Raw genomic sequence first — 18274 nt, 5'->3', positions numbered from 1 at the left:
CTGATGCAACCAGCCACTTCTACACACAGCCACAAAAGTAAAAAAAAAAAAAAAACATATACACTGCGGTGGCCTTTGCAGTGTTCCACACCATCGTCTGCTGGGGTGGGGTGAGCATGGTCAGAGACAGGAGCAGACCCAACAAAGCAACCAAGAGAGTCGACTCCCCCCTCGGCCGCTCGCCAACTCTAAGCAAGTCAATTGTAATACCTTATATTACTATTTTTAGTACATACCGATGACCAATTAAAAAATGGCCCCAGGGCCACACTTAAGTCCATCCTTTTAGCATGGCAGCCAAGATGGCGATGATTGAGGGTGGTTAGTGTGTATCACTAAGCACTCACCATTTTGAAAAAACCTGTACATTTTTGACACTTAGGTAGAGAAAACACAGCAAATGTAGAAAAATATCATTTATTTTTAAGAAATGTTTTATCAATGTAAAATCCTTCCAGTTAAATGCAATATTTATTTTCAATGAGTATAGTTCAATGTGTGCATGGTAAATATTTTACACTTAACATGATAAAATACGCAGCAAATGTAAAAAAAAAAACAACACAAAACAGCACCTCTTTTTTGAAGAAATATGTCTTTCTTAATGTATTATTAATCTAGAGTAAATTGCATTATTTACTTCAGTTCCAGCTTTACATTCAAGTTGGAGAAAAAAATAGCCTGAGACTTAACATGTTATATAAGTCTGAGGGGGTGGAGTCTATTTGATTCTGTGTGCTGGAGCTTTAACACCTGCAACATTATGCAGGAACTCATAGAGCAACCTGGCATTGCTTGCATTTCCAAGTATTTCTGCTAGCTTGTCCTGACCGAGTCCGGCTAAGTCCGCCAGGCTATTAGCATTTTTTATAAGACCTCGGAAGTTTTTTGTGCTGACCCCTGGCATCTTGAGCAGAAAGTCGTAAGGCCCGGCATTGTAGAGCTCTGTCGATTCAGCCACAGTGTCTGATTCGGCCGTGACCGCTTGAGCCGCTGCAGCATCTGGTTCTAAGCGACCTTGCTTCAGCTCCAAAAAGAGCTCGGCAGTGGCATGGGGGGAGGGGCACCAGAGAATGCGGAGGCGTGGGAAATGCAACGTGAGTAAGGTGAGTTTGGAGGAAATGTCATTGGACGATATCTCGTGGCGGAAATCGGACCGGCCTGTTAAGGAAAAGGGTTTTGCTGGGTCAAACTCGATGAGCAGCACTGGCTTTTTGTAATAGCGGCTCATGGAGAGGCACTGGGTGTACAGGCGACCGCTCTGCAACGAGCCAATGAGATCGCTGACGCTCTTGCGCTCCACACACACGTCTGGCGTCAAGATGTAGTCACCTACTTCCAAAGTGACAGGCTCGATGTCCAGGCCCCGGCGGTGAAGCAAGGAGGGGAGTTCACTACGAAACTCACGCATGTCTACGATGACCCGTAAAGGTACTTTGGGCTGGTCCTGACCTCCTGGGTAAACACCAATACGTCAGGGCAACGGACCACAAAAGTCTTGAGATTATACACAAATAAAAAGACTTGCCTGCTTTGCGAGTGTTGGTGGTGGCATTGGCAGGCTCCAAATTCCTTGCAAGGTCCAAATTGGTGTCTTCTCGGCCCTCCCTCTCCTCTGGGATGACCATAGTTGCTTTTTCTCTGCACAATCAGAATCAGACCAGTTAGATGAGGGGTGTCTAAAGTGCGTACCAAGAGCCATTTTCAGCCAACAGCTTGATTTTTGTATTGCTCCTTGGCATAAATTAATAAGATGTACTTTAGATCAATGGTTCTCAAACTTTTTTCACCAAGTACCACCTCAGAAAACACTTGGCTCTTCAAGTACCATGATAATGACTAACAGTAAAATACAGTAGCATAATATGCCTAAATATTAATTAAAAACAAGGCAGAGGTTTTATTTAACAAGCATATTCAATATATTTGGCCACTGTAACATTACACACAGTTTGAACAGTAACACTGTGTTTGAATATTTGATTGATTATTTGTGTACCACAAGATGGGGCCCATAGTACCACAGTTTATGAAGCACTGCATTAGACTCTACACTGGTTTGTTTTGTCACCTATACACAAAGTACATATGTGGATGTTTAGCTGGATAGTTTAGCATACATTGACATACATTGGAAGGGTTTTAGTGTATTTATATGTACAAAATGTATCAAAGTGAGTTAGATGCTAACACTAACATGAATAAATACAAAGTCAAGTCAAATACAAGACCAGAGTAAAATGATTCTTACCTAATTAGGTGTTCAAATGCTTTCTTCTCCTTAGACAGCCCAGTCAGGTACTTCTGTTCTTCTGTCGAACCACCATAAATGAGAAAGTACACCCTAGAAGGTAAACGCTGATTAGAACAGGCTCTAATGTTCATGTGTTTCTAGACTGAATGGTTATGATGTAGAATTTTAAGGGGAACATAAAGAAAGTGTGTCCAGATGCAGGATTTCCTCTGGATGCAAGGAACCTACAATATACAACCTGTTTTTTCCAGGGATGAAGGCTATGTTAAATTATATTTTCCATGTTTGATTAGGTATTTTCTAAATGGAACTTGGCTTGACTTTACCTGACTTACCAATAAACATGCAAATTGTTTTCAGTGTTTTTATATATGTTTACCTTGTTAAGTATTATGCAGACTTTCAGTCATAAATACCAAAAATAACTGCCACAAACCTCAACATATATAAGGAAGTAGAGCCAGCAGAGAACCACTATGAATATTTAAAAGGTTTTGATAAAATGGATTTCAATACTGCATGTATATTTTTTACAGATCTATTATCATAGAATAATCAACTTCAACTGTTGCCAAAAACGATCTAGATTAAATCTACGTAAAATTTAGTTTGATAGTATTTTAAAATTTTAAATATTGGTTTATGAAATCATCGAATAGATTGTCACCAAAAAACAGTAATAATATCCTTGGAAAGAACCAAAATATACAGATTCATGCACTATATAAAAAATATGGAGGCAAAGAACAAAACTGATGAAAACTCGGGATGTGTAGATCGATCATTCATCAATTAGTATCAGATGATTTTCGTGCTAAAGTATGTAATCAACATTGCCGATTAATTTACTGAAATTCGGGAGTCTCCCGGGAAAATCGGGAGGGTTGGCAAGTATGCCCCCGGCTAACAAGCAGCTAGTTACTAATTAAGTTTCTCCATACACAATGTGGAGCCGCTCTCCTTAGTTAATAATAATCACCTTCATTACGACAAACTAGTTTAATTATTGTGTTGATATATACGAAAAATAAATAGTTAAAAAGTGTGACATGTAATCAGTATTGGTATTGGTAACGGCCGATCCCCCTCATTGATGATCGGAATCAGGCAGCATAAAACCCTGATCGGAGCATCCCAAATGAAAAAAGAACTTACTTGGAGGTAATAATGACTTCATATTCACACACCTGAGTGCTTTTCCAAGCCGACAGGCTTTGTAAATCTCCAGCTGGCGCACAAAGCTGACTTCAACATCGTAAAGCACCACAAAAGTGGGTTCCACTTCATGCAGCACCCTAGTCAGGCTGTGGGGATCTGTGCAGCCCTTTAGGGGGTGAATGACCATCAGGGGCTCCTTCAGTACAGCGTAGTAAGCATCAGATGACAAATCTAGCTTCAGGGTCTCATCTTCTGACTCGTCTTCTTCTTCTTCTTCTTCTTCTTCTTCTTCTTCAGGCATGTCATCCTCACTGCTGCCCATCATTACTGGTTCATTAGTCTGATCTTTCCTAACCATCTGTGTCAAGGTCAGGGACGGTCTGGTCTTAATGGACTTTTTTTTCCGCATAGGCTCCTTCCCTTTGGGCCTCCCTTGGCCCTTCCCCTTCGAACCGCCTTTGAGGAAGCCGTTGCCTTTTTTGCGTGTTGCCACATTAAAAGCACAGGCAGCTGATGGGTCTCGTTTAGCAATGGTGCGTCTGTATAATCTGTTCAGGAGCCATTCAGTGCCATGCCTGATGTACTGCTGCAGTTGGGCACATGTCCTGTCATCACTTGCACAGATTAGCACACGACCTGAAAGTAGTTTGTTACAGTTTATATTGTATTAAAATAAAAATGGGCTAAAATGGCAGTACAGAGCAATGCACGAACACAACAATTGTATCCTAATTCTAACCTGGTTTAAGCGGAGAGCTCTTGTTTTCCCTCTCAATCTCCTGCAGGACATCAGTAAGAGCTTCCCACTTTGGGCTCTTCTCAAGCACCAGCTCCCGCTTAGACTCTGAAACACACGCTCTGTTACTAATTTCAATATTAAACACAAGCATGACTTCATTGTCTTTTGTTTCCTAAGGTCTGTTCAGCAACACCTGAAGTGAGGGATGGTTGATTTTTCTCCGCTTCGGATCCTACTTTAAGTTTCTTCTTGCTTTCTGGGATGCGGTACACTCGGCTCCTGGCATTGACAAACATAGAGGTACTGGAGTCCAGGAAGAGCCACCCTGAGAAAATAGAAGATGGTATTTTGGTATTTTAATCATAAAGAGCACTGATTGGAGACATTTACAGTTGGAATTGCATGCATCCATTTTTTTTTTAAATAAATAGGTACACTGTGTAAATATATTATAAAAAATAATAAAATTGAAGGATATACAGTACACCAGCAGATGACATGGCACCCCAAACCATCACTGATGGTGGAAACTTTACACTAGACTTCAGGCAACGTGGATCCTGTGCCTCTCCTGTCTTCCTCCAGACTCTGGGACCTCGATTTCCAAAGGAAATGCAAAATTTGCATGGTTGGGTGATGGTTTGGGGTGCCATGTCATCTGCTGGTGTCGGTCCACTCTGTTTCCTGAGATCCAGGGTCAACGCAGCCGTCTACCAGCAAGTTTTAGAGCACTTCATGCTTCCTGCTGCTGACCTGCTCTATGGAGATGGAGATTTCAAGTTCCAACAGGACTTGGCGCCTGCACACAGCGCAAAATCTACCCGTGCCTGGTTTACGGACCATGGTATTTCTGTTCTAAATTGGCCCGCCAACTCCCCTGACCTTAGCCCCATAGAAAATCTGTGGGGTATTGTGAAAAGGAAGATGCAGAATGCCAGACCCAAAAACGCAGAAGAGTTGAAGGCCACTATCAGAGCAACCTGGGCTCTCATAACACCTGAGCAGTGCCAGAAACTCATCGACTCCATGCCACGCCGCATTAACGCAGTAATTGAGGCAAAAGGAGCTCCAACCAAGTATTGAGTATTGTACATGCTCATATTTTTCATTTTCATACTTTTCAGTTGGCCAACATTTCTAAAAATCCCTTTTTTGTATTAGCCTTAAGTAATATTCTAATTTTGTGACACACGGAATTTTGGATTTTCATTTGTTGCCACTTCAAATCATCAAAATTAAATGAAATAAACATTTGAATGCATCAGTCTGTGTGCAATGAATAAATATAATGTACAAGTTACACCTTTTGAATGCAATTACTGAAATAAATCAAGTTTTTCAAAATATTCTAATTTACTGGCTTTTACCTGTATAGTCTGCCCCTTCCGCCCTCGCCCTTATTTATTTAAGAAAATCCACACACACAATGCACAACATGACTGATGCTAATGCAAACCAGAGTGAGACGACGTTCCAAAGAAACGAATAGTGTTGTCAGTAGTTTGGTTTGGTGGCATCAGGCGTGGAACGCTGCGAAATTTGTTTAAAAAGGCAGCAGCACAAAAAAACAATTTCAGCATTTGAAATAGAAGCATCAAGCAGAGTTGGGGAAGCGAACAAGAAAATAGCAACAAACAAACTCCTACTAAAAAGCAGCTTATTGTGGTGGAATAATTTACACAAGGTACCATGTATGATAAGAAAGAAGCACAGAAGTTGCATGTCGATAAAGATGTGGTGCCCTAACAGCTTGCATTTATCCACTTACTAAACTATAGAGACCTCTCAATACTACATTTTTATTTACAGAAATATTTTATTCAAGACAGAAGATTTACGTATGTATTTTTTCTCCAATGTTGGAGTTTATTTGCATGCAAAGATATGCTACATATTTGTCTTCAAAAGTATTTGATTCACGACAGAAGCACCAATTAAGTGTTTTTAATTAAATTAAATGGGAGATGTTTATTTGAGATAAGTGTTTTGAGTCAAGAGCTCTGTCGAAGAAGCCAATTATGCTTGCACGTTGAGGTATTCCTGTATTTAAATACATAAAAATATATAAATAAAGATTTTTAAAAAACTAATTGAAACACACTTAAAAAAGCAGAAATTAATGCATCCTAGCACACGGACAGAGTCTGTTAAATTACCTGAATTGGAGCCAAAGTTCTTTTGACTGGAGCGGAGGGACTCAAGCAGATTGAGGAAGGTGACACAGTCGTACTGAGTGAGGTAGAGCAGCAGAACCCGGAGTACTTTCAGGTCCTGAACCAGTGCCTTGGTCTTTGATCCCAGCTGGTGCCACAAGGGGTCCAAGTAATGGCGGATGGTCTGCATCATGACATGGTGTGAAAATAAGTCTGCCACAAAAATATATACTTACACCGACAGATTAAAACAGGACTGCAGCTACCTTGTCAAAAGCATTGCTAAGCGTGTTCTCCACGGAGAGATCCTCAGCCTCCAAGGTGGGGTTGTAGCGTTTCAGCTCCTTCAGACAAGCACTCATGATGTCCAGGATAGAGCTCTGGATAGCCCTCATAGCCGGTGTCAGTGACACGTGGAGCTCCACCACATCGGGCTTGTGTCTGTCCAGTGCTGTGTTTACTGAAGCTTGAAACCTGTTCAATGTAGAAAAGAGAAAAAGATGCAGTGTGACGGCAGGAAGAGATGCATTTGACCTGTTGGAAAGCCCAGTGTTTGCATTAGTAATGCTTCATTAGGTTACAATGACAATGTTTTCCATCAAGAGTTAACATTTCGTACTTTGCGGGTCCTTGATCGCACAACAGTATCATTAAAGTTTGTACTTAACTTTCTCTCTATTGCCAATATACAACCACATCTTAATAAATTCACCCAGACAGGAGTCAAGCAACCATGTTTTTTTTTTTTTACTCGAACACACTTCCCCTTGTAAGAGCTTCTCTGTTGACCTCACAAGAAAGCAGTGACGTGCGGTCACTAGAGGCAGGTGAGGCGGGGCCTCACCTGCCATCATGGAAAGAAAAAAATGTAAAAAAAAAAAAAAAAATTTAATTGTTATATGTATTCAATGATTGTACTATAAAGTTATTTTCCACTTAACTTCACCAGTTTTAGATTATTTTTATTCCAAATCGCTGAATTTTCACATTTGCCGTTCAAATACTGAGAAGAGACGGTGCGGTGATCAGCAGCCAGTTGAGGCACGTCACTCAATTGTGCCTCACCATGGATTGCAGACTCGGCTAACTGCTGGCCTGCTGTGCAGTGAGACCGTATTGCTATATGAACTATATTATACATTTCCATAGTTTAGTTAGCTGAGGTATATAATGTACAGTGTATTTTGTCAACAACTGTATGTGTGTAACGTATTTCTTGTGCTGAGCAATCATAAAACTGCTGCGAAGACGCACTGTGTGAGGCTCGCGTAATCCCGCCTCCTGGTGCCGGTTAATGCCCCTCCGCCGCAGACTGCACCCCCCGACGGGAGCGCCACACCAACCAAAGCCCACACCCAAACCCTCCACGTGCAAGACCGAATCCACCCAAAAAAAGTCACTCAACAAGAAGTCAAAAAGTGCAAAAACAACATTGCTCGCACCGGAGGAACCGTGAACGATTGCAGGGACACAACATTAGGTACACCTGCAGACTGCAGCACAGATTTCATATTTCATTCATTCACAACTCCTCCAACACGAACACCACTGTTCCCGCACTTATAAGTAAAGGTAAGACCATAATAACGTTTTTTTTTTTTAAATGTGCTTTTTTGTGTGCTACAGTTTGCATGTGTAAAGTTAAAGTTAAGTTAAAGTACCAATGATTGTCACACACACACTAGGTGTGGTGAAATGTGTCCTCTGCATTTGACCCATCCTCTTGCTCACCCCCTAGGATGTGAGGGGAGCAGTGGGCAGCAGCGGCGCCGCACCCGGGAATAATTGTTGGTGATTTAACCCCCAATCCCAACCCTTTATGCTGAGTGCCAAGCAGGGAAGAATGCTGGTATGAGCTTTTAAACATAACCCGTTAACTGCTGCCAATCAAATGGTGAATAAGATACTCTTTAGGGTTCATATGTTTGTAAATCTGACTGTGATGAAGTCAGTGCCTCACCAGTCATGAACCTCACCGAACGTCACTGCAAGAAAGCTGCCGGATCTTCCATTTGTTCGGATGCTCTTTCAAATTGTCTGGTGATAGATATTAAAAAAACACTTTGCCACCATAAAACGACACAAGAATGTTGTAAGAAACAATTTACCATTGGTAATTGTTAGGGATGTCCCGATCCAGGTTTTTGCACTTCTGATCCGATACCGATATTGTTTTTGCATTTCCGATCCGATACTGACCGATACCGATACTGGCCGATACTGGCCTATCCGAGCATGTATTAAAGTTTAAAGTTATTTAGCCTACTTAGTTGTCAGAATCATGTTGAAAAGGGTTTTAGTACTCTTGATAACAACTAGCCAGCTGAATTAGGGGAGTTTGAATAATACACAATGGTTGGTAACAAGAAACTGACCTGTTTATTCAAGGATAAACACAAAATAGACAAAATTATACATGACAAACAGAAATTGCATCATTGAACTAGGGCTGGGCGATATGGCCTTTTTTAAATATTGCGATATTTTAAGGCCATATTGCGATACACAACATATATCTCGATATTTTGCCTTAGCCTTGAATGAACACTTGATGCATATAATCACAGCAGTATGATGATTCTATGTGTTTTGATTGATTGATTGAGACTTTTATTAGTAGGTTGCACAGTGAAGTACATATTCCGTACAATTGACCACTAAATGGTAACACCCAAATAAGTTTTTCAACTTGTTTAAGTCGGGGTCCACTTAAATTGATTCATGATACAGATATATACTATCAGATATATACTATCATCATAATACAGTCATCACACAAGATAATCACATTGAATTATTTACATTATTTATAATCCAGGGTGTGGAGGAGGGGGGCGCCGAATGTAAGTGTCAAAAAGACAGCCAAAAGAGTTTGATATGAGAATAAATCTAAAGTTAAAATATAGGGTAGAAATGCACCCATTTGCAGGAAATGTAGTCTTGATTTTCAAAATTTTCTTTCAAGGCTTGCATGTCTACATTAAAACATTCTTCTTCATACTGCATTAATATATGCTACTTTTAAACTTTCATGCAGAGAAGGAAATCACAACTAAAAATATCACTAATTTGTTCATATGGTGTTGATGTGGAAATTTTTGCCTCGGCATTTTGATGGTGTGGGCGTGTGGCACCGAATGGAGATCAGCGTCTTGACAGACGTTACACTATTTGAACAATGATGACGAAAACTGTTTTCTCTGTCGTGTCCGTGTGTCGAAAATTGTTATGCGCTTATTTTTTAATTTGATTTTGTGCGTGGCATAGATTTGCTATGCGCAGAGGACGCTTAAACAGTGCGCAATTGCACAGGCGAGCACCTTAGAGGGAGCATTGCTCACACGGCTGCGCTAGCATCACAGCTAACGTTAGCCATCCTGCTACCTCTCTGCTGGGAGAGGACGTATACGTATGTGACGTATGTCGTGACAGTATGTGACGTGTGTAAGAAGGTGCGCTTGCTGTCTGTGAGAGGGAGACACAGGAAAGAGTGAGAAGAGCCTGTCGTGTACTGCCAGCAGCTAAAAGCAATTGCGTGAGAATTCACAGACCTGTGGATGTGTTGAAGGTGTGCTGGAAAATGCGGAACGGAAATTAGGGAGCAGCAGAAAAGTGGAAAGTATTATTTAAATCGGTGCGTTGGAAAACACGGACCGGAGTTTGTTTTTTTTAAACTAGATCTGGATCGGCATTTTCCCATGCCTTGCCGATACGCATTTTTTGGCAAATATCGGCAGCCGATCCGATCCAAATATCGGATCGGGACATCCCTAGTAATTGTCACACATGTGCAGAAGTTATTTAGTAGAATTTAAGAACAATAGCACTTGTAGATAAAATTACATGAAATTTATATTTTTATTTTGGCAAAAACTTAATTTTATATTTTTCATATGACGGCATGTGAAGGGATAAAAGGACCTGCTAGAAATTTGAAGGTAATCTGCTGAAACATATGGAGGTTATTGTGTTTTTTTGGACACTGAATTTATCAAACTGATTTTTGGTAATTTATTTCTACATCAAATTATGCTGACAATTTTATTGAATAAAACTCCCTGAGCAAAATGTGCATGTTTAAAAATACAGTTTATTACAATACAGTGATTTAAAATTTAGTTTATAAACATTTAGGACAGAAATCAAAACTCACTTCCAGTTTTAACAAATGTAATATTTAAACATAACTTTTATACAATGAAATTGTCCGCATAATTTAATGTAAAAAAAGTATAATTTATAAAATTACAATGCAAATAATTCAGTGTCCAAAGAAAGCTTTGGTAATAAAAATACAAATTACCCTCCATAAAGTGCTGTGTCTCGTTTTCCACTGTTTTTGTATGCTTTATTATTTCTTGTAATCTTTTAACAGCATATGCTCACTCCTTGAGAGATACATTTAATAACCACCACTTTTTATTAGAGAAAGCAATAAAAAGAAAGCAAGTCAAAATACAGGCATGTTATTTAGTTAATCCAATTGTTGCTTTATGTATAATACAGAGCAGATCTGGCGCAATTTCGAAAATGAAATCAAACTAAACTTGGCCTTTTTGGGGGAATGTACATACCTGGGCCAGAGGTAGAGCTTCTTGACAAAGAGGTTCCTCATCACACGCTCCACCTGGCAGAACCCAGAGGAAAAGGCAGTGGCTTTGTCAGTGAAGGCTTTGATGAAACCTGTCTTGTTCTTCTGTCGGAACAGCCGCAGGATGAACGCTTCCTGACACGACTCAATGATTTTGTGAGCGCGGTACACCAGGATGCCTTGACAGGAAGTGGGAAGAACGCAAAAGATATGTGCATTGGATTTTCAAAGGTAAAGCTAAGAAATTGCTTCTGTCAGTTACTCTCTGCTGATAAGGGCAGAGACAACTTTACGTAAACCTTTGCAATCTAAAAATGTGTCTTTTCATAGCAATGCTTAAACTGACATTGTTAAAAAGTGACAACATATCTGAAAAGGAGGAGGAAGAAGCAGAGCTATTAACTATTATCATTAGCTGTATATCGCTAGCTTTTTTTAACACAAAAATATAAGACCACTAATGTCTACAAGTATTGCCAACGGTGGTTTAGGTAAATATAATTAACAAATGTCTATATTAGTCACAATTGAGAGGTAAACTGAACATTTCAGTTTGTAATTAACATACATCACTCACACAATAACTTTTGTTAATTTGTTTGATTAAAAAATGTTTTTTTTTTAATTTTTAATTAAAATGAATTAAAATTTAAATTTTAATAATTTTTTTAACACAATTAATTTCTACCAGGTCCTTTTATCCCTTCACATGCCGTCATATAAAAAATATATATATATATATATTTTATTTTTTTCCCCATCCATCCATAGATCGATGGATGGAAAAGAAAAATGTTTAAACAAAAATATTCACATTCAATGATTTGGTTCATTTGCAAACAACTAAATTGTTTACAAAGCAAACTAATCTGCTACCCAAGAATGTAAAATATTTTTTCTCAACAAAAGAAGAAAAGTATAACCTTAAAGGAAAAACTAAGTTAAAACATGTGTTTGCACGTACAACACTTAACACCTTTAGCATATCACTATGTGGAAATAAAATTATGGAATGGATTGTGCAAAGAAGTCAAACAATGTACTAATACGATCCAGTTTAAGAGGTTGTTCAAATTAAAAGTACAAGGAAAAATTAATTTGAGAAACGTCTTGAACATTATTGAAAAATAGAAATTCTTTGTGTCACTATTTTAATCATAACTGACTTAATTATCTTTTACAAGAACTGCTGTGATAAAAAGTCACTAATGTAAATTGTGTCAGAAAAATAAAATAAGTAAACATACTGTATGTGTTAGTAAGTGCTCTGATGTGGAAAAGGGGTAGGATTAAAGAAGCCTTGCGTCTCACTACTCCTTTTCGGACATGTTAAGAGTAAGCCTTATTTATGAGTTAGAATGCATTAAGGAAAAAATACATATGTTGTCAAGTCTTTCATAATGATTGTGAACGATAGGCAAAATTCCCCTAAAAGTGCAGTTTCCTTTTAACATAAGTATTTTAATCAATACAGAAGTAATGCTTCCCAGAAAAAAGCTCTTAATTTAGTTATTTGAAAAAATTATTCCACAGAAAGTGCAATTCATATCTGGTCTAAAAATAGCATTATACAAGTAAGATGCAGTTTATGCAGTGTCATTTCAATCTACTAGTTTTGTTTTTGAATTATCTCTGTCATTTATATTCAAGGGCTTCTTAAAAAATGGTTTGTGGACCAGAAAGGGAAGGAAGGTATTTATTAGTGGATAAAAACATTAAAAAAGGAGAAGATGTCGCTTTTCCTGGAGACTAATCACATGTCTCTGGTTTTGGTTAATGCTTTGTAATTGAATGGTGACCGGTCCAGCTCGCCTGTGGCAATAATGAGGACAAGATGGGTGAATGGACAACACCAGTACTACTCTTGACACTGGCTGAGGATTATTATTGTTGACATAATATTTGGCACACATCTTGTAACTATGTCATTAGACTGTGCAGGGATACCAACTGTAATGATGTGGCTTGTGAGTATGTGGTAGGGAAAAGTGGATGGATTTAAATATTGACAGTATCAGCCAGGAGTATTGTATCGATACTGACGTGATTAAGTCAATCATTTTTTGTTCTCTTTTGGGATGGGCGATGTGGCCTAAAATAGATCAGACCTTGCGCGATAACAACATTAATCGCAATATATTATTTTGCATATAAATGATAATAGAACTATTTCAAAACGTTTTACAAAGGCTCCTAATTTGGCTACTGCTGACGTATGCGGTAACATATTGCGTCATTTCCAGTTGTATTACTTTCTCAGAACTAATAATCTACTTGCTAAATTACAGTTAATATATCATGCTATGTAAGAACATTGAATGATTACATTTTGATCACAACTTAATCAGATAATAACACAGGATGACAGTATAACAAAATTGTTTAAATATTTCAATTAGACTTAGACTTCCTTTTTTATTGTCATTCAAATGTGAACTTTACAGCGCACATAAGAACAACATTTTGTTACATAAGCTCATGGTAGTGCAGGATAAAAAAGCAACAAGGTGCATATCCCCTCTATTAGATACACTATTTTCAGCAAAATAGTGCCAAATAATTAAACATAAGCAAAAACTACAATTGGCTCTCAATGAAATCCTTTGTGTTTTTGTACTCTGAGCCCTCCTAGGTCCTGAGTTTGTTAACATGAACAAAAACAACCAAAAAAACACATTTTGAAATATTAAAAAATATCAATCTGATCACTGTGGTGACAACCATATACTGATACTATACTATGTATGGTTCCTGTCGATATTTGCATCTATCTGCCCACCCCTGTTTACATAGCTAGTTAGTGTGGCTTATTGCCACATCCTTCTACGGTGTGTGGTGTAGCATGTTTAGCTATACATTGTCCTCCAGTGATAATGTTACATTTGAAAAACAGTGTTTATTTGCCGCCATGGCGACAAAGATTAGTCACCCACTGACTCACTAGCGATGACGGTGCATTTTGTGGAGGATGACTTTGACTATGTTTACACTGCAGACCAAAGTGGCGCTAATCTGATTGTGTGAGATTTGATGTTTTCCAGCTGACTGTTTGCGCTGCAAATAAAATGTGATCTTTATCAGACTTCAGTATAAACACGCACAGGTCCCAACGTCGTCCCGACGTCACTTGAATGTGCAATTCGATAAAGTGTATACAAAGGAAGTAGACCTGAAGTTGATCTGTCGAAATGAGCTACTCTTGTAGATGAAGAGTTGACTTGTCAACAATTAAGTGATTATTTTATAATAAATTTCATTCGATATCTATATCTCAAAACTTATGGCATAATTTTTTATAAACACTTTTTTTGATAAACACCGCTGGTAGCTTTTTTCGACGAAGCGGCTCATTTCAACAGAACACAAGGACATTAGGACGTAATGAGGACAAATCACTGTTAATGAGTTTGTGCTGTGGCTGTTGTGTAGAGTAAGTAGGCAGATGATGGAAAATAACTGCAGGAGGAGTAAGAAGAGAACTGCAAAAAGGAAAGTGATCGTGCTGCGCACACAAATGGTGTAATTTGTCCAAAGAGGTCGTAAAAAGTCGCAATCAGATCGCATTGCGTTTAGACTGTAGTCACATTTGAAAAGATCAAATTCCAATCAGATCCTGATGTGGCTTGAATCTGATATAAAAAGATCAGACTTTAAGCACTTTGGAGTGTTTGGACTGGTAAAAAATATCCGATCTGTGTCTCTTCTTGAGGGCAAATAAAACTGATATGGTGTGCAGTGTAAGCTTTCTGCAGACAAATATGTAAGACACAGACAGAAGGCGTCATCAACATGCATTAACACAATACCTTGATGGTATTAAAAGCTTTATCGTGTTTATCATTCATGTTGTATATTGTCTACATCACACAACCCTAATTATTTTCTGTTTAATCTTTTGTTGCTGCTGTTGTTACAGTGATATATTGTTTACAAAGTGATGGAATAAGTTATTAGACACTGACTTGCTTTTAGGGTAAAAGCCTAAGGATTTAATTGACAGCCAATGGACCTGTTTGAGGATTCAGCAGGCTCGTTCTCGCGAGACTCTTTTTTTTGACGGGTCAAAGGTCGAGAGGGATAAACAAACCCAGAAAATGGCTTCCTTATTATCCAGTGGTGCTGATTTGGAAGTAAATGTCGACTTTGAGTATTTTATGCGATGGAGTGTTGACTCATTGAAAGACCATTTGCGTTGTTGTGGACTAAAGGCGTCTGGAAATAAAAAAAGATCTTGCTGCCAGGGCTTTTGCTGCGTGGGAAATAGGAGTAAAAGCCAAGAAAACCAGACAAGAGGTGAACGACGAAAAGGTTGAGGACTACCAAAAAACTTTGTTGGTAAAAGACACTTGTAACTTTTTGCCAAACCCTCTCTCTATTTCTGACAGTTGGGTAGGAGAAAATGATGGCATGTACCTTGGTGTTACAAACATGTACTTTGATATAGGCATGTACCTTGGTGTTACAAACATGTACTTTGATATAGGCATGTGCCTTGGTACTACAAACGTGTACTTTGATATAGGCATGTACCTTGGTGTTACAAACATGTACTTTGATATAGGCATGTACCTTGGTGTTACAAACATGTACTTTGATACAGGCATGTACCTTGGTGTTACAAACATGTACTTTGATATAGGCATGTGCCTTGGTGCTACACACATCGTACTTTGATATAGGCATGTACCTTGGTGTTACAAACATATACTTTGATATAGGCATGTACCTTGGTGTTAAAAACATGCACTTTGATATAGGCATGTACCTTGGTGTTACAAACATGTACTTTGATATAGGCATAATAAAGGCATGTGCCTTGGTGTTACAAACATGCCCTTTGATATAGGCATGTACTTTGGTGTTACAAACATGCACTTTGATATAGGCATGTACCTTGGTGTACTTTGATATAGTTAAAGTTCCAATGATTGTCACACACACACTTGGTGTGGCGAAATGTGTCCTCTGCATTTGACCCATCCCCTTGTTCACCCCCTGGGAGGTGAGGGGAATCATTTTTGGTGATTTAACCCCGAATTCCAACCCTTGATGCTGAGTGTCAAGCAGGGAGGTAATGGGTCCCATTTTTATAGTCTTTGGTATGACTCGGCCAGGGTTTGAACTCACAACCTACCAATCTCAGGGCGGACACTCTAACCACTAGGCCACTGAGTAGGTTATAGGCATTTACCTTGGTGTTACAAACATGTACTTTGATATAGGCATGTGCCTTGGTGTTACAAACATGTACTTTGATATAGGCATGTACCTTGGTATTACAAACATGCACTTTGATATAGGCATGTACCTTGGTATTACAAACATGCACTTTGATATAGGCATGTACCTTGGTGTTACAAACACTCAGTGGCCTAGTGGTTAGAGTGTCTGCCCTCAGATCGGTAGGTTGTGAGTTCAAACCCTGGCTGAGTCATACCAAAGACTATAAAAATGGGACCCATTACCTCCCTGCTTGGCACTCAGCATCAAAGGTTGGAATTGTGGGTTAAATTACCAAAAATGATTCCCGGGCACGGCCACCGCTGCTGCCCACTGCTCCCATCAAATGCAGAGAATAATTTCGTGTGTGCATGACAATCATTGGTAATTTAACTTTTTTTTTTAATTTCACAACAGGTCAGCCTTAATGTTTGTATTTTAATGATACCATATGGTGAGATCACCATATTTAAAATAACACTCATGATTGTCACACATTGTTTGTTTCCATCTTGTGAGGTGATATGTACTATTCGAACATCCCACAACTGCGCACATTTTTGGACACGGAATAAACAAAAATTCTGAAATATATAACTAACTACCAGAAAAAGAATGGAGTCGCTGCCTTTGTTTATCCCTCCCGAACTTTGACCTCGACAAATTGGACATGCGCAGAAGCAAACTACGAACTGATCCATCGTTGTTTTTTTATTTTGTTTTGTAGCATTCGATTTTATTTGGACTGATCTGCCCATCTCTACTTGCTGTGACGCATACATGCTTACCTGATATAAGATGAGCAGGGATGCGGTCTGTCAGGAAGTCGACCACCAGGATTCTGCTGGTGACAAAGAGCACTCCTCCATCGGTGTACACGCTGTACCGCTCGGTGCCTTGGACCTCGCTGGTCACCGTCCTGGGCAAGTGTGTGACCCCCTCGACTCGCAACTGCTCCGTGAAGTACTCCTGATGGAGAAAAGACGGGCGAGTTGACGCAATGATGCGTTAAAGTGTTGGTTAATGTGCGTGTCGCCGACCTGTTCAGGTGTGGTTGTGTTGAGCAGCAGCACCAGGCTGCCCTGCTCCGAGTACACCCGCATGAACTGCAGCAGGACGCGGTCTATTCCCATTCCTTCCGCCACCACCAGCAGCCCGTCGCTGTCCAACAAACTTAGGAACATTTCGGTCTCGAATTCAAGCGAAGGACCAGCCATAGTGGAACCAGAGACAAGAATTGCCCTACTATGCAGGGACGTCAGCTAAAGGCAGTACAAAACATTGCAAAGACTACTGTGGCTGCTAACATGGCGCCTGTTTGAATGTTTGGACGCGGCACTTCTGGTCACGTGACGCTACCAGATCAACGAAGATGTATTGAGATTGAAAATACATAAGCACGCCATCTAGTGGTATAATATATTTAAGCAGAACCTTTACTTTATGATGCACAATGACAAATACTTTATATGATCTTATAATAAGTATAATTACATATTATTATGATTTTAAATGTTTTTATATATAAAATACTGTTTAAAAAAGTTGATTGTTACGTAATGCGATTAAAAAATGTAAGCACGCTATCTAAGGGCATAATATATTTAAGCAGAACCATCCATCCATCCATCTTCTTCCGCTTATCCGAGGTCGGGTCGCGGGGGCAGCAGCCTAAGCAGGGAAGCCCAGACTTCCCTCTCCCCAGCCACTTCGTCCAGCTCCTCCCGGGGGATCCCGAGGCGTTCCCAGGCCAGCCGGGAGACATAGTCTTCCCAACGTGTCCTGGGTCTTCCTCGTGGCCTCCTACCGGTCGGACATGCCCTAAACACCTCCTTAGGGAGGCGCTCGGGTGGCATCCTGACCAGATGCCCAAACCACCTCATCTGGCTCCTCTCCACGAGGAAGACCCAGGACACGTTGGGAAGACCCAGGACACGTTGGGAAGACTATGTCTCCCGGCTGGCCTGGGAACGCCTCGGGATCCCCCGGGAGGAGCTGGACGAAGTGGCTGGGGAGAGGGAAGTCTGGGCTTCCCTGCTTAGGCTGCTGCCCCCGCGACCCGACCTCGGATAAGCAGAACATTTACTTTAATATGATGCACAATGACAAATACTTTATATGATCTTATAATAATTAGAACAACATATTTTTATGATTTT

At 39.7% G+C, this 18274-nt stretch overlaps 1 protein-coding gene across 2 annotated transcripts; it reads right to left on the bottom strand.

The window, feature by feature from the left end:
- Window positions 1-401: 401 nt before the first annotated feature.
- Window positions 402-17554, bottom strand: ercc4 (excision repair cross-complementation group 4). 2 transcript variants are annotated; one of them, XM_061967290.1, is made up of 11 exons: window positions 17156-17554; window positions 16904-17084; window positions 10879-11074; window positions 6571-6778; window positions 6308-6488; window positions 4345-4476; window positions 4152-4256; window positions 3442-4048; window positions 2252-2344; window positions 1529-1641; window positions 402-1455 (listed from the first exon to the last, which is right to left on the bottom strand). In XM_061967290.1, the coding sequence occupies exons 1-11, from the start codon at window positions 17330-17332 to the stop codon at window positions 722-724; spliced, it is 2727 nt and encodes a 908-aa protein (XP_061823274.1). In that variant the 5' UTR covers window positions 17333-17554; the 3' UTR covers window positions 402-721. The 2 variants fall into 2 exon arrangements, with proteins under 2 accessions (XP_061823274.1, XP_061823275.1); XM_061967291.1 differs by lacking the exon at window positions 17156-17554 and having other exon boundaries at window positions 10879-10931; window positions 16904-17047.
- Between the last annotated feature and the right edge of the window lie 720 nt (window positions 17555-18274).

The sequence above is a fragment of the Nerophis lumbriciformis genome, linkage group LG11 (assembly GCF_033978685.3).
Source record: "Nerophis lumbriciformis linkage group LG11, RoL_Nlum_v2.1, whole genome shotgun sequence".
Taxonomy (NCBI): domain Eukaryota; kingdom Metazoa; phylum Chordata; class Actinopteri; order Syngnathiformes; family Syngnathidae; genus Nerophis; species Nerophis lumbriciformis.
Note: the sequence above shows the minus strand (reverse complement) of the source record. Positions and strands in the feature narration are given on the sequence as shown.